Raw genomic sequence first — 12,985 nt, forward strand, 5'->3', positions numbered from 1 at the left:
CTACCTCTCCTCCTCCCCCCCTCCCTCCCCCCCTCCCCCCCCCGAAATTTGTCTTATTATTTCATGATCACTTTGATAGTAACTAATTCTTAAAACACTGCATTCTGGTCATATTTTGTCCGATTCTTTTTTTTTTATTGAAAAGTTTTAAAAATACAGTTTTCCTTTAAAAAACCCCCTTCCCCCTCCCTACCTCCCCCCTTCCCCCCCTCCCCCCCTCCCTCCTCCCCCCCACCTCCCCCCAACCCCCCAACCCCCCCGGACTTCCCAGAGCTAAATACAAGGTATATATATATAAAATATTTTGTCCGATTCTTCAAACGGGGGTGAGTCCAATCTGAGTAACGAGGATAATCAGGTAATTGAATAAGAAAAGCTAACATGGTGCAATGATGAAATTATGCTAAAATTGGCAAGTCCCTCAGCTATGGAAACTGCCTGGGTAATTCTGATCTCTGTCAGTATAGCCTGTCTCCCAGGATAAATAGAGCCAGTTTGGTCTAGTGGTTAAGGCAGTAGGCTAGAAAGTGAGAGGTTATGAGTTCAAATACCATTGTAGTCATTAAAGCCAGCTGGATAAGTTTAGGCCAGTTACTCACTCTCAGTCCAACGCATCTCACAGGGGTATAGTGGTAAAAATAGGAGGAAGATGAGGATGTGCCAACTTGATATTTTTACTATAATAAATACTTATTTTTACAATAAAAGATATTTATTGTAAAAATAAAGGCAGAATATTTTCAATGAATGTTTCTTAAGAATAGTTTAATATTGGAATCAACAACAATTGATTTAAAGGGTGGTAACTGTCTATATGAATAATTAAATGTATTTATTTTTATTAAATTTTATGTCATCCATTTCACTATACAAAGTGACTCTAGGTGGCATATATCCATCTAGAGTTTATGAGTGTGATAAAGATTTCAAATGATGTTTATTACAGTAGCTAACATCTTAGCTGTCAGTGAGATATGTTAGTGGAATTAAACAGATGGTTTGGCTCCACATCTCTTATAATGGAAATGCAAGTATTATTTCCTTCTTTTATGGTGCTTTCCTTCATCTCTGAAATAAAATGAAAGCCAGTATTATGTTAGAGCTTATCCCTCTATTAATTTTTTTTAAAAAAATCATATTTTCATGAAACTAGGGTTTATCCTTATGCTCATGCATACTGAAATGAAATTGAAATACATACTACTGCATTTGCTGATATTTATCTTTTGATACCTTTTTCATCAGCTACTTAGAATATAGAATCTTTGAAGGAATATATTTCCTCCTTAATCTTAAATTTAACTGGACTGCACAAAATGAATCAATTTTAGATCACAGAAATGTGAAATATAAAGGCTAATTTACAGTATTTCTTCCCTCTCCTGTTTTCAGTGTCTCCCTTCTGAGACTGTTCTTTCCTCCAATGGAGGGAAATACATTATTTTTCGCCAATATGCAAAAAAGGAGATAGAGACAAAAAACCTCCATCCTTACTCTTGCAGTCAAAATACACATGGTGAATATGCTCTTACAGCACAAACTAAGTTACTTAAACATAGTTTACTAAATGAACTCTCCAGATTCACAAAATATGTTAATCTACAAAGCGTGATTTATAACACAAGTAGTCCTCACTTAACAACCACAATTGGGAATGGAGTCTTGGTTATTGAGTGAAGTGGTTGTTAAGCAAAAGGGCTCATGTGACTGCTTCACTCTGACCATGATCCAGCAATCTTCATTGTGGTCATTAAATGATCTCATGGGTTATTAAGTGAACAGAGACTCTATGCCTGTGGAGGGATTTAGGGCTTTGTCCATGCTTGAATTTCAGCTGCCAAGGTACAAGCAGGCATGGAGTTGAACATCCTTCTCTTTCCATCTTTGCAGGAGTGAGAAAGAGGGATTATGATTGAATCCATGCCTGACTGAATTTTGGTTGCTCTTTCATACAGCCCGCAAAGATGACAGGGAATCCTCTTGGTAGGCTTCAGCAGCTCACAAACTTCCCTGCCAGCTTCCCCATTGATTTTCTGGGGACGCCAGCAGGAAATATTGCAAGTGGCAATCACATGATGATGGGGCATTTAATAGTTTGATCGTGTGAACACAACCTATATAATACTGCTGCTGTAAGAGCAAATGATGATTATTTAAAATATGATAATGTGTAAGTAATATCTTACTCTGTGCACTATGTATATTATTAAGAACATTATTAAGAAAGCTACTTGATTCAATTATCAGAAATTTATCCCCACAGTATCAGAATATACCCAATCTCCATATTCATAGAACTGTTGCTTATATATTGCACACTTCATTATTTTTTTTAAATAGCATAGTAATGTATCTAAGTAGATTAAATTACCCAGGCCACAGAACAGGTTTGAGCAGACTAGTAAAGAACTCATTTTTAAAAACTTCCTGCTATTTAAGACTTAACCCTACCCTGAATAAAACAAGTTCCTATTAAAAGCTGCATTTATTCACCTTGGTTTTATGGGGGGGGGAAGTTACTTTGCTTATAAATCCTGAAGGAAATACTTCTATAAAATCACAAATAATAATATTTTCATCTTTCTGTCAAAACAGAACGTAATGCTAAGCCTTCAGTTTGATTTACTCCCACTTCATAATCCATGTATTCCCAACGGCCAATTTTTATATAAAAAGTTCACTGCCTATGTTATATGCCAATTGAAGTAAGAAGACAGGAATAAATTCATACAATAGTAGTTTAACTTGGTCAACTTAGGAAACCAATGGCCAGTTTTAAAAAAAAATATTTTTAATTATTTTATTGCAGGATTTTCAAGTACTCTCTTTGAAATAGGAGAAATTATGATATATAGAATTCCACAGTTATTTCTTTTAGATTATGCTGGTTATTATGAAATAAACTTTTGTTTTAAAAAAAGTATATGGTTGAGTGTATTGATTCTGGTATCTTTACTAATTTGATACATCTTTTGATTTAATATCTTGGGCAAGTATAGGAAGACTTAAAGCCAATAGCTGGATGAAAATTACTGTTAAATTTTCTCCTACAAATTAACACTGAATGTAAACAAGTTTTTAGCATGTTCTACAATCCCAGCCTGTGATGTATCATCACCCTAGTTCACAGGTCTGCAACCCGCGGCTCCGGAGCTGCATGCGGCTCTTTCAGCCGTCTCCTGCGGCTCCCAGTCCTCTGCCATGTGCAGTCCAAAAAAAAAAAGTGGGACTAAAAAAGTTCAAACAATCAATTCAAATATGCAGGGTAGGTGCATATCTCGCCTTGGCTCCACTCTTCAGTCAAACCCTGTTCTGCACATGCGCGCATGTACACACATTTTTTGCGGCTCCCAGTTTTTCCTTTTGTGAGGGAACCGGTTCCGAGTGGCTCTTTCACTGTTTTAGGTTGCTGACCCCTGCCCTAGTTCAACAAAAGTCAGAAACTAAAGACACTACTTACCTATCTCTTTTCCTTCTGGAATCTCTCTCTCTTTCTCGACTTCTTTTCCGTCTGCCTGGACTTCGGCTGGAATTCCTCCTATGTCGAGAATAATCAATTTCTTTTGAACTTCCACAAGACTGTGTTGAATCAGCTGATGCAGATCTTCGTTCTTCTTTACTAAAGAAAATACAGTAATTAGGCCATAGCAGTGATCTTGGTCATTAATGTTGGGAGTGGAAATGAATGCTTATTTCTCTCAGTGAAGAATGCCATTGATGTCAAAACAATTAGCTGCACAGAGATCATGTGAGAGAGGACTGAACTTTAAAACATAGCCCTGAAATTATTCCATCCCCATTGTTGTCAGATCTCAGCTGCACCAGAATTAAGGGGAAATAGAGGGAAATGTCCACTACTGTACTGTTTGCTCCATAGTTTCATTTGAATGTTGTATTTCCATTTAAAGATGCCAGTGTTTAGGAAGGTAGACAGTGAACTAAGTTGTGTTTCTAATAAAATTTGAATTATGAACAATCTTTCTGTAAAATACTGCAAGTAGGAAGGCATTATTTTTAATGACTGTGATATTTGACCCTGCTTTCTGAATGCCATTGTGCTTTGCAAAGACAACCTGTTTTGCCACTTGCCATGACACAATATTTAAACAAAGCTCTGCTTCTCACAAATGCATCCTTGACTTCTCTTGATTATTTCACAATTGTCAAACGACAATTTATCTGTTGTCAATAACTGGCCAACAATCCAATTCTAAGCAACAAAGTCAGAAAGAATAGATGCTCTAAAACCTTTACAAAATATAAAATCAATAACATCACTAAAGGAGATAGGGACTGGAAAGACTGAAAGTAAACTAAACCAGATAGTGGATATAGCACGATACCATGATTCGCAGTCCTAATCTGCAAGTCATTAATTACAGTTTCATTTGAATTAACAGAGGAACAAAAAGTACAATTTCTTAAGTTACTGCCAACTTAGAAAAGAGCAAAGATTTGGCAATGAAAATCATACCTTCCTGAAGACTTTGCTGAAAAAGAGGATTTTTCATCTTCATGAACCTCAGTATTTCTGTTCTCCTCCTGCCAATGAGTGTTAAGTTCTTCCATGTGTACACCAATCACATCTCTGATTACCTGAGTAAAATCAGAAATACTGAAATTAGACAAAATATTAAGGTATGCCAGAACATACTAAATAATACTCGGATGGCAAACCACCTTATGCATAATGTCCCTAACATGATGGTCTATGGCAGGGGTAGGCAACCTGGGCTCTTTTATGACTGGTGGACTTCAACTCCCAGAATTCCTGAGCCAGCATGGCTCAGCTTGGAAACCTCTCCCTTTCCCCTCAGCATGGCTGGCTCAAGAATTCTGGGAGTTGAAGTCCACAACTCATAAAAGAGCCAAGGTTGCCTACCCCTGGTCTATGGGTAGTTTGCTTACATTCATTCCTTACAACCCATTGCTTTCCCCTCTCCCTCTCTTTTTGGTTACTAATGTTTTCCAATTGTTACAAGATTATGTAAAATAATTGGCCCAATGTAAAACATAAAGGAAAAAAGCATATGGCAAGGTAATGTAGCTTAATATTGTTAATGCATTAGAATCATCTTAAGCAATTAAAATACATAAATTAAAATAAAAGTAAACATCTGCGAATGAAGAGCTAAATATCAAAACTAGCTTATAAAACAAATGTTTGAGATAAGGTCACTAGGCCATTTATCCACCCAAATATTTTTCCTATTTTTTGCCATGTGCTAGTTATAGCTAGCCATCCCAATGGACTGGCAATAGTACAAATATGAACTACAGTTAAACCTAAATCTTCAATAACTGACACCAAGTATTCAAGGGTTGTAAACTTTTTATGTTCAGGCAAATTCATCTTACTGCAATATATCAGTACAATGACAGAATGTACACACAGCCTCAACTCAACAGTATTTTTGGAAAACTGGTGAATTTAAATATTCCTGCCTATTTAAGGTATTTTACACATAGATGTTTTTAAATTAGAAGAAAACATTTTGAGATAAAATGACTCCCAAATCATATAAACCTCTGTGTAAGATTTCTTTGTTATGTGAACATTCTTTGCTCTGTATGATTGCCGCCGCCTTTTATAATCCCGCATCTCTGCAAGAATTTCAAGATGAGATTTTGGACCTTTCTGGCCATCATCTAAAAGGGGAAAAAGTATGCTGTGTTATAAACAATAATTCCACTGGATTACTTAGCAATATAAGTACAAAAAAGAGGACTACACATGATAAATAACTTCAGCAAATGTCTGTAATCTAGACCATTTTTACGAGGTGTTTTTTCAAGATAACAAGTGAAGCAAATTAATGTCACTAATGTGACAGCAATCTGGAGTAAAGGGGCTAATCATCTGTTGCTGATGACAGGCAATAGCTACTGGGTGCAATTCAGGACAATCTGTGTCCCATTAATTTTAATTCAAGTTCATTAATCTAGGAATGCCAATGTTACAGTATAAGAAAATGGGGTGGTGATGGTGGTTTAATATTAGCAGCCCACTTAAACAGAAAAAAGGACCCCTCAGCAAGAGACATTTTACATGTTTTGTAATTTTTAGATATACAAAGCATAGCTGTAAAATTTTCTTCCAGACCTTGGTTGACTTTTGCTGCCAAATCTACAAACAAATCACTGTCATTTTCTGTCAGTTGAGATCTTGACCTCTGGTTCTTTGTCTCTGCAAGGACGTAATCGTAAATTGCCAGGCGGTCAGCTTGGGTCAGATCACAGATGTAACGCTTGTGGTTTTGTGGAACTTCCACAGGTTGAGATGAATAAGTTCCTAAAATGTGAGAACAGGTTGAATCTATCAATCAAAACCAACACAAATAGCAATGTTCTGAAGTTTTATGTGGCAATTGGCCTGATACAGACTGATAGCCATTTGTGGAGTTTCCACTGAAGCTACTGACTACATTTGACTAAAAATGTATTCTTGTGTTTTTAGTAAGCCTCCTTTTTTCAAAATTTGTATTTCAGCAGCAATTTTTGGAGGACTGGGGACTACACCCAGTTTTTAGGAAACATATGTGGGTATATGCATAATTCTGTATTTATTTTTGTCATATTTATGTAGTAATATATCAGAGGTGGTGACCCTTTGGGAGCTGTATGCAATGAAAATTCATTTTAACACATGCCGATTAGTGTACATTCAAAGTGACAATAAAGTTATTCTATTCTATTCTATTTCTAAACATAGTTTTCTTGTCCTATTGTATATATAAAACTGGGCTTCTCACTGTTTTTTATACTACATCTACTTGTCTCAGCAGGGCTAACAATATATTTGAAATCACAGTCCCCACTTTGCATTTGCCAATGAGAATGATTTCCCTGTTAGGAATTAGGCTGCATGTAGGCAAAACAAAATGACAGCCTCATAAAAACAAATGTTTTAGTAAGTTTAGTAAGGAGATATGCAATAAGAAGAATTGTTTATATCAGATCATTTATTCAGCATATGCAGCAAGTAAATAAAAATCAAATTTGTGTACATAATCTCAGTGAGTACCAGAGTTTCTATATCAAGTGGATGTTTGTGGGATCCCCAGTGAAGAAGCTTAGTTTTCACTTACCTGGGCAATAATTTCCACTCTCTTTGGCCGTGGCTTTTTTAATAATGTCAAATTGCAAATCTTTGTCTGCAGCAAAATAAGAGAACATAGGAATGTTAAAAATACTTTTGTAATCATTAAATGTAATACCTGAAAAATAGAGGCTACAGTTGTACGGTACTGAGCAATGTTAACAATATACTCAGACATTTGTAACATTGGAAATCATGTGTTTCTTTTCCTATAGTCATTTCTAATATTCCAGACTCTTTGAGTCTTATAAAATCAAGAGAAACAAAACTTACAGATTTTGAAAACACAAATCTTAGGGTAGACAAACTAACACGGTTCATATATTGTGCTAAGCCACGGTGTTTTTATCTATCTATTGGGGTGTTGGTTTTCACTTATTATGATGCAGCTAATTGTAACTTATTTAACTACGGTACCATTGTTAAGCAAGCATTATAAAAAATAATTGTCTCTTTTACAATACAACTAGCTCCTCTGTAGATGGTGATTCCAAGCCTTGAAAATAAAAGCATTTTAAAAATGCAATTTGATATGACCACACCTGAGTTTAGGACCCTTTTTGTGGCAACAGTTAAGTGAATCACATTTATTAAACAAATGCTGCACTCATTAAGCAAATTCATTGCCTGCAATGGGTGATTTTTTTTTTTTGCTAAAAACTAGAAGTAAACAACAATTTACAGCAAAACAAAAATGCAAATCATGGTCACATGCCTGTGGAATACTGCAAACAGCTATAAATGCAGGCCAGCCAAAACCACCACCTGTAGATACCTGTTAAACATATATCCATACTGATACTTTAGTATTTACATTTATTATAACATTCATACTCACCCATTTGAACTTTAGGAATTTTGCCTTTTTCATAGAAAAAAGTAGAATCATACATTTCAGCCTAGGAGGCAAAATACATGTCAAATAATAGTAGCAAATGGAAATGTAATTGATCAGCCACCTCTGAAATTAATAGAAAATTCAAAGAGATAAAATAACAGATAAACAAGCCCCGGTATTGGACTTCCCTGATGAAATACTCATTTTCCTAATTCAGTCTCATAAATCATCTTGCAGATCTTTAAAATTGACACCTGAGCTCCAAAATTGTAGCAGACTCATGTCCAGTTCGCATTCCCCTTATAATTTTTCACTGTATTGGTGTACAGTACAACTCTCCAGATCCAGGCAACCCTAAACCCACCATCTTACTTGGAGTTTGAGTTCAAACTTGTTCTTCCCAATCCAGACCCCACAGCTTCCAGGGCTGACCAGAGGTGGAAATAAACAGCTGAATGTTATCATATTGAAGATACCTCATATTGTACCAACACATGAACTCCACCCAGTGGCTTCATGCAGATGTTAAACATTAGTGGGGAGACAGTTGTAGCACCCCACACAAGAGGGGTTATGGGACAGACCTCTATCTCCTACTGTAATCAACCCTGAAAGAAGAGAACCACCACAACACCATGCCCCCAACGTCTAAATTGCAGAGCCAGAAGAGTATCATATTTGATGGTACTAAAAACCACTGAGGAATCAAGCAGAGCTAGGACAGTCACATTACCACCTTCTCAATCATCCTCCTTAAAATGAGAAGATTGGAAACAAGAAAAAAGGTGTCCAAAACAGATCTATGGATGGCTTTGCCAACGTGTGGTCTTTATGGAACCAAGAAATCCTTACCAGTAGACTTGTGTTAGAAACTCCTTTTACTGATCTTTATTTAAAAAAACAAAACAGGTGATACCAGATCCATGGGCACTAAGATAGTATAATGGTATCCACAGAAATCACAGTGTTTCCCCCTTATCTAAGATTACAATAACCTTATCAATAGAACTGTGGAAAGTATTTAAAGTAAAACTTTATCTTTAAAAAAAAGTAACTGAAAACACTTGCTGAAACTAGCAGATGTGTTAGAATGAGGTAAAAGAACTGTGAGAGAGTAAATCAAAGGGAACGACAAAACAAAACACTGCCTATAATCCAGCCATGTGTGTGTCTGGATGAAATGAGTCACAATACACCAAATTAAAACCTGGTTCATGGAAGCAAGTTTCTGGGACTACTGAAAGTCTTTTCTAAAACTTATCATTAGCAGCTATCAAACTCTCTCCCCCATCAGCTGGGCATTAGAAGATAGTGAACAGGGTGGGAAAGTCTCAATGAGCTGTGGGGTAGAATAGCCTTCAAATTGCTTATCCATAGCTTTCATTTTAGTATCTGTGTTAATTTGCTAACGGAGATCTAACAGATATTTTGCAGTAATAAATTTAGAGAAAATAAATTGTCTTGTGTCCATCTAGATGGGTGTCCACCAGCCTTGTTTTCAAAAGAGAAAATGTTTTCTTTCCATCTCCAAAATACGAATAACTTTTTTAAAAGGGAGAAAAACAGCAAAGCATTACCTCTTCCTCTTTAGAATATTCGAGTTTCCTCAATCTACAGGATATCATATGTTTCTCCAAAGAAGATTTAGGCATTTGATGATTAGCATCATAGGGACAGGTCACTTTCTCACTCTACAGAAAAAGAGAATAGGTTGTAGCATGAAGCACAGTGACAAGTCTTTAGTAGACGCGTTTCACAAAACGTGATCTTCAATTTTTCATTTTCCCCATGCCTCATTTGATGAAGTTATTAAGGTGCTATGGGAAGAATCCAGAAAAAGAAATATTTTGGGGAATATTAAAAAGGCAGAATATACAGTTGCAAGAAAAAGTATGTGAACCCTTTGGGATTACGTGGAGTTTTGCATGAATTGGCCATAAAATGCGCTCTAAATGTCATGTAAGTCACAACAATAGAAAAACACAGTCTGCTTAAAACAATACTACACAAACATTAGCTGTTGTCATGTTTTAATTGAACATAACATGTAAACATTCACAGTGCAGGGTGGAAAAAGTATGTGAACCCCTAGCCTAATGACTTCTCCAAGAGCTAATTGGAGCCAGGAGTGAGCCAACCTTGACTCCATTTTATGGCCAATTCATGCAAAACTCCACGTAATTCCAAAGGGTTCACATACTTTTTCTTGCAACTGTATTTCCCCAAAGGAATAATGGGGAAGATCTTTAAAAAGGCAGAAACCATCCCCCTCCCTCTAGTCTCTCTGCCCCAAATAGAAACCAGGTCTGCAGAAATGCAGATGTGATAATCTTGTCAGAAAGATTGGAGTCAGGAAGCTGGGATTAGAAAGAAAGATCCATAGAATCAACAATCCCTCACACCAAAAAAAATCCAACAGTCATCAGCCATAGCCCCCAAAAAAGCAGGATATGACCTTTGGGACATAATAGGATTAACCCACCACCATCAGAATACCAGAAAGGCACACTCAGACTCAGGTCAAAGTTCATGCCACAGGACCAACTCCAAATAAAAACCCAAGAAGGTATAAAAACCCACTCCTTACTACATGTGGTCAGTTTTTCTCAGAGCCATTTTTCTGTCTGGCTCTCCTCTTCAATAAACTGCAACCTTCTTTCTAAAGCAGTCTCCATTTTGTTTATTCCCAGCTTGGACTGGACCCTGATGAAGATTTTTCCTTCAACAGTACTGAACTAAAACCATGAGACTGCAAGCTCTAATTATCCTTTAGGGATGAAAGCTATGAGCCAATCATTCTCTTGGTCCAACTTGCTCTATAAGGCTGCTGTTGTGGGGCAAACAGGAGCTAAGAATATTATTAGACACAAAGATTATTGGCTGACTTTGGGCCAGTCACTCTCAGCACTAAGAAGAAAATGGCAAGCCACTTCCAAAATCTTCCCAAGATATCTGCAGGAACTAGTCTAGGCATTTGCCAGGAGTCAACAACAATTTGTAGGCACAATCTCCATACCCTAAAAATAAATATTAAAGCTAGCAGAAAAATTGTCTTCCAGAAAACAGAAAGCAAGTTCCAGCTCTGCTAAGCATCTCTTTGCTCTCAGCCTCTTTTCTCTCACTCCACCTTCACCCAAAATGTTTTAAAAAATTATTCAAGAAGAGATTAAACTTTCTTGAAGTACAGCATTGCAGAGAATAGATAACCAACACTGAGGGAACACCTGCTGCCGGCATCAAGTTCCCTTCGTCCAGTGCGCTCTCATAGGGAGGGCATTCTCAGGGTGCCACCGGTTAAAGATTGCCGGCGGGTAACACCCAGGGGGAGGGCCTTCTCTGTGGGTGCGCCTGCCCTCTGGAACCAGCTGCCCGTGGAGCTTAGGACTGCCCCCGACCTTCGTTCATTTCGCCGGGACCTGAAGACCTGGCTCTTCGAGCTCCCAGGCCCAGGCTGACAGTTTTTAATTGGAGTTTTTATATTTTTTTCAGGGATTAAATTTAATTCTTTTCAATTGTTTTTAATTTTTGTATCAGTGTTTTAAGTACCCTGTAAACCGCCCTGAGTCCTTTGGGAAAGGGCGGTATATAAATCCAATAAAATAAATAAAATAAATAAATAATAGATAAACGGTCCTCCAAGATGAGCTGAACTCCTGATGAAAACAGAGGTAGTTTTCTTGGCAGCAATACATAAGTGGTTTGCCAGTCCTTAATTCCAGGAATGTTGGTCTGTCTTCCATGTTCACTTTATATATATGCCCTTATGATTCCTGGTGTTGTCCCATCTCAGTAGTTCTACCAGCGCCCTATCCTTAGTTTTCAGATCATCATCCACTTCTGGTTACATGCTGCCCTCTGTTGTTTGTTGTGTGTGTGGAAAGGGGAAGGTATGCCATTACCTCCTTTCTAGGACTGAGAGTGTGACTGTCCCAAAATCACCCAGCTGGCTTTGTGCCAAAAGCAGGACTAGAACTCCTGGTTTCTAGCCTTGTGTCTTAACCACTATGCCAGACTGACTGACTGTCTGTTGCATATACCAACCTTAATTATTGCAAAATCACACGAGTGGGCCCAATATAGTAGAACTGCCTTATCTGAGCTGCAAAAACCCAGCTGATGGCAACCGAAGGATGCAGCAAATCCTAACCGTCTCAAAGTGAACCAGTTTTTTTCCCCAAAAAGAGTTTTGTTGCACGCAACTGAATAAAAAGGCTCTTGCTGAAATGTCCATTCTTCCTCGCCCCTGAGCAGAGGGTTAATCCAGCTCCCCTGTGGACCCTGATCTACCGCCGTTCGAGGGGAACCTTACCGGGGTCCCAAACCACAGGGAAAACGAAAGAAGACTCTTCTCCACCGGGCTGTCTGTCTCGGCAGCCATTTTGGAACAGGGCACTCTCGCTTCAATTTCGTTCGAATTCAGAGGCGACACCATCTTCACTTCTGGCGAGGTAACGTCCTACTTTGAACCTTGATTCGCTGGATCAAGAAAATCATTCTTAACGAAGTTGTCTAGGAGACCATCGACCGTTGATTTTTTTAAAAAAGGCACTATTAAACTGATGGCAGCTTCAACAACTAAGAAACCTCGATCAAAGCTTCGGGTTACCTGCTCTAAAAGCATTCCGCGGTGGAATCTCGCGATATTTCCTAGCTACGCCCCACTGTGAGAAAAGCGGAAGGTTGCCCTTTTACGAACGCCCTCTGTTGGAGGACTAAATTAGTGCAAGTGAGACAAGCAATTGGTCATTGGCAAGTCAAGCATTTCTTCATTTCTTTTCTTTCTGAGATATAAACAGGTTTAGTGCCATTAGTTACGTAATAACAAGGTTAATGCTTGGTTTCTGTTTTCGTGTGATATGTTTAACTGTTGAGAAACATGCTAAAATAAATATATAATTTTTCTCTAGACTCGAGAATGAATGCAACCATTTTTACTTAACCAATGTCCATTCTTAATACGTTTTTTGCATTTTTTTTCTTGTTGTTGTTAGCTGCGAAGTCGCGTCCGACCCATCGCGACCCTATGGACAACATTCCTCCAGGCCTTC

The 12,985-nt window shown here is 37.8% G+C and overlaps 1 protein-coding gene across 2 annotated transcripts; it reads right to left on the minus strand.

Moving 5' to 3' along the window:
* Positions 1-278: 278 nt before the first annotated feature.
* On the minus strand, positions 279-12,511 carry SNRNP48 (small nuclear ribonucleoprotein U11/U12 subunit 48). Of its 2 annotated transcripts, none has more exons than XR_014491940.1 (9): positions 12,247-12,511; positions 9,515-9,628; positions 7,938-7,998; positions 7,089-7,154; positions 6,104-6,292; positions 5,528-5,649; positions 4,475-4,596; positions 3,461-3,614; positions 279-1,068 (listed from the first exon to the last, which is right to left on the minus strand). XR_014491940.1 is itself a non-coding variant. In XM_083357992.1 (9 exons), exons 1-9 carry the CDS (start codon positions 12,367-12,369, stop codon positions 1,035-1,037), a joined length of 990 nt encoding a protein of 329 aa, XP_083214118.1. In that variant the 5' UTR covers positions 12,370-12,501; the 3' UTR covers positions 279-1,034. The 2 variants fall into 2 exon arrangements, 1 of the variants encoding a protein (XP_083214118.1); XM_083357992.1 differs by having other exon boundaries at positions 3,461-3,619; positions 12,247-12,501.
* Positions 12,512-12,985: the final 474 nt, after the last annotated feature.

This window comes from Vipera ursinii (assembly GCF_947247035.1).
Source record: "Vipera ursinii genome assembly, chromosome: 3".
NCBI lineage: Eukaryota > Metazoa > Chordata > Lepidosauria > Squamata > Viperidae > Vipera > Vipera ursinii.

Excerpts from the sequence above, each read along its gene's own strand:
- SNRNP48 (XM_083357992.1), bottom strand. The coding sequence starts at position 12,369 with ATGGTGTCGCCTCTGAATTCGAACGAAATTGAAGCGAGAGTGCCCTGT. Across the intron at positions 7,999-9,514 it reads AATATTCTAAAGAGGAAGAG|GCTGAAATGTATGATTCTAC; the intron begins GTAATGCTTTGC and ends TTTGCCTCCTAG. Across the intron at positions 7,155-7,937 it reads AATTCCTAAAGTTCAAATGG|ACAAAGATTTGCAATTTGAC; the intron begins GTGAGTATGAAT and ends ATTTTGCTGCAG.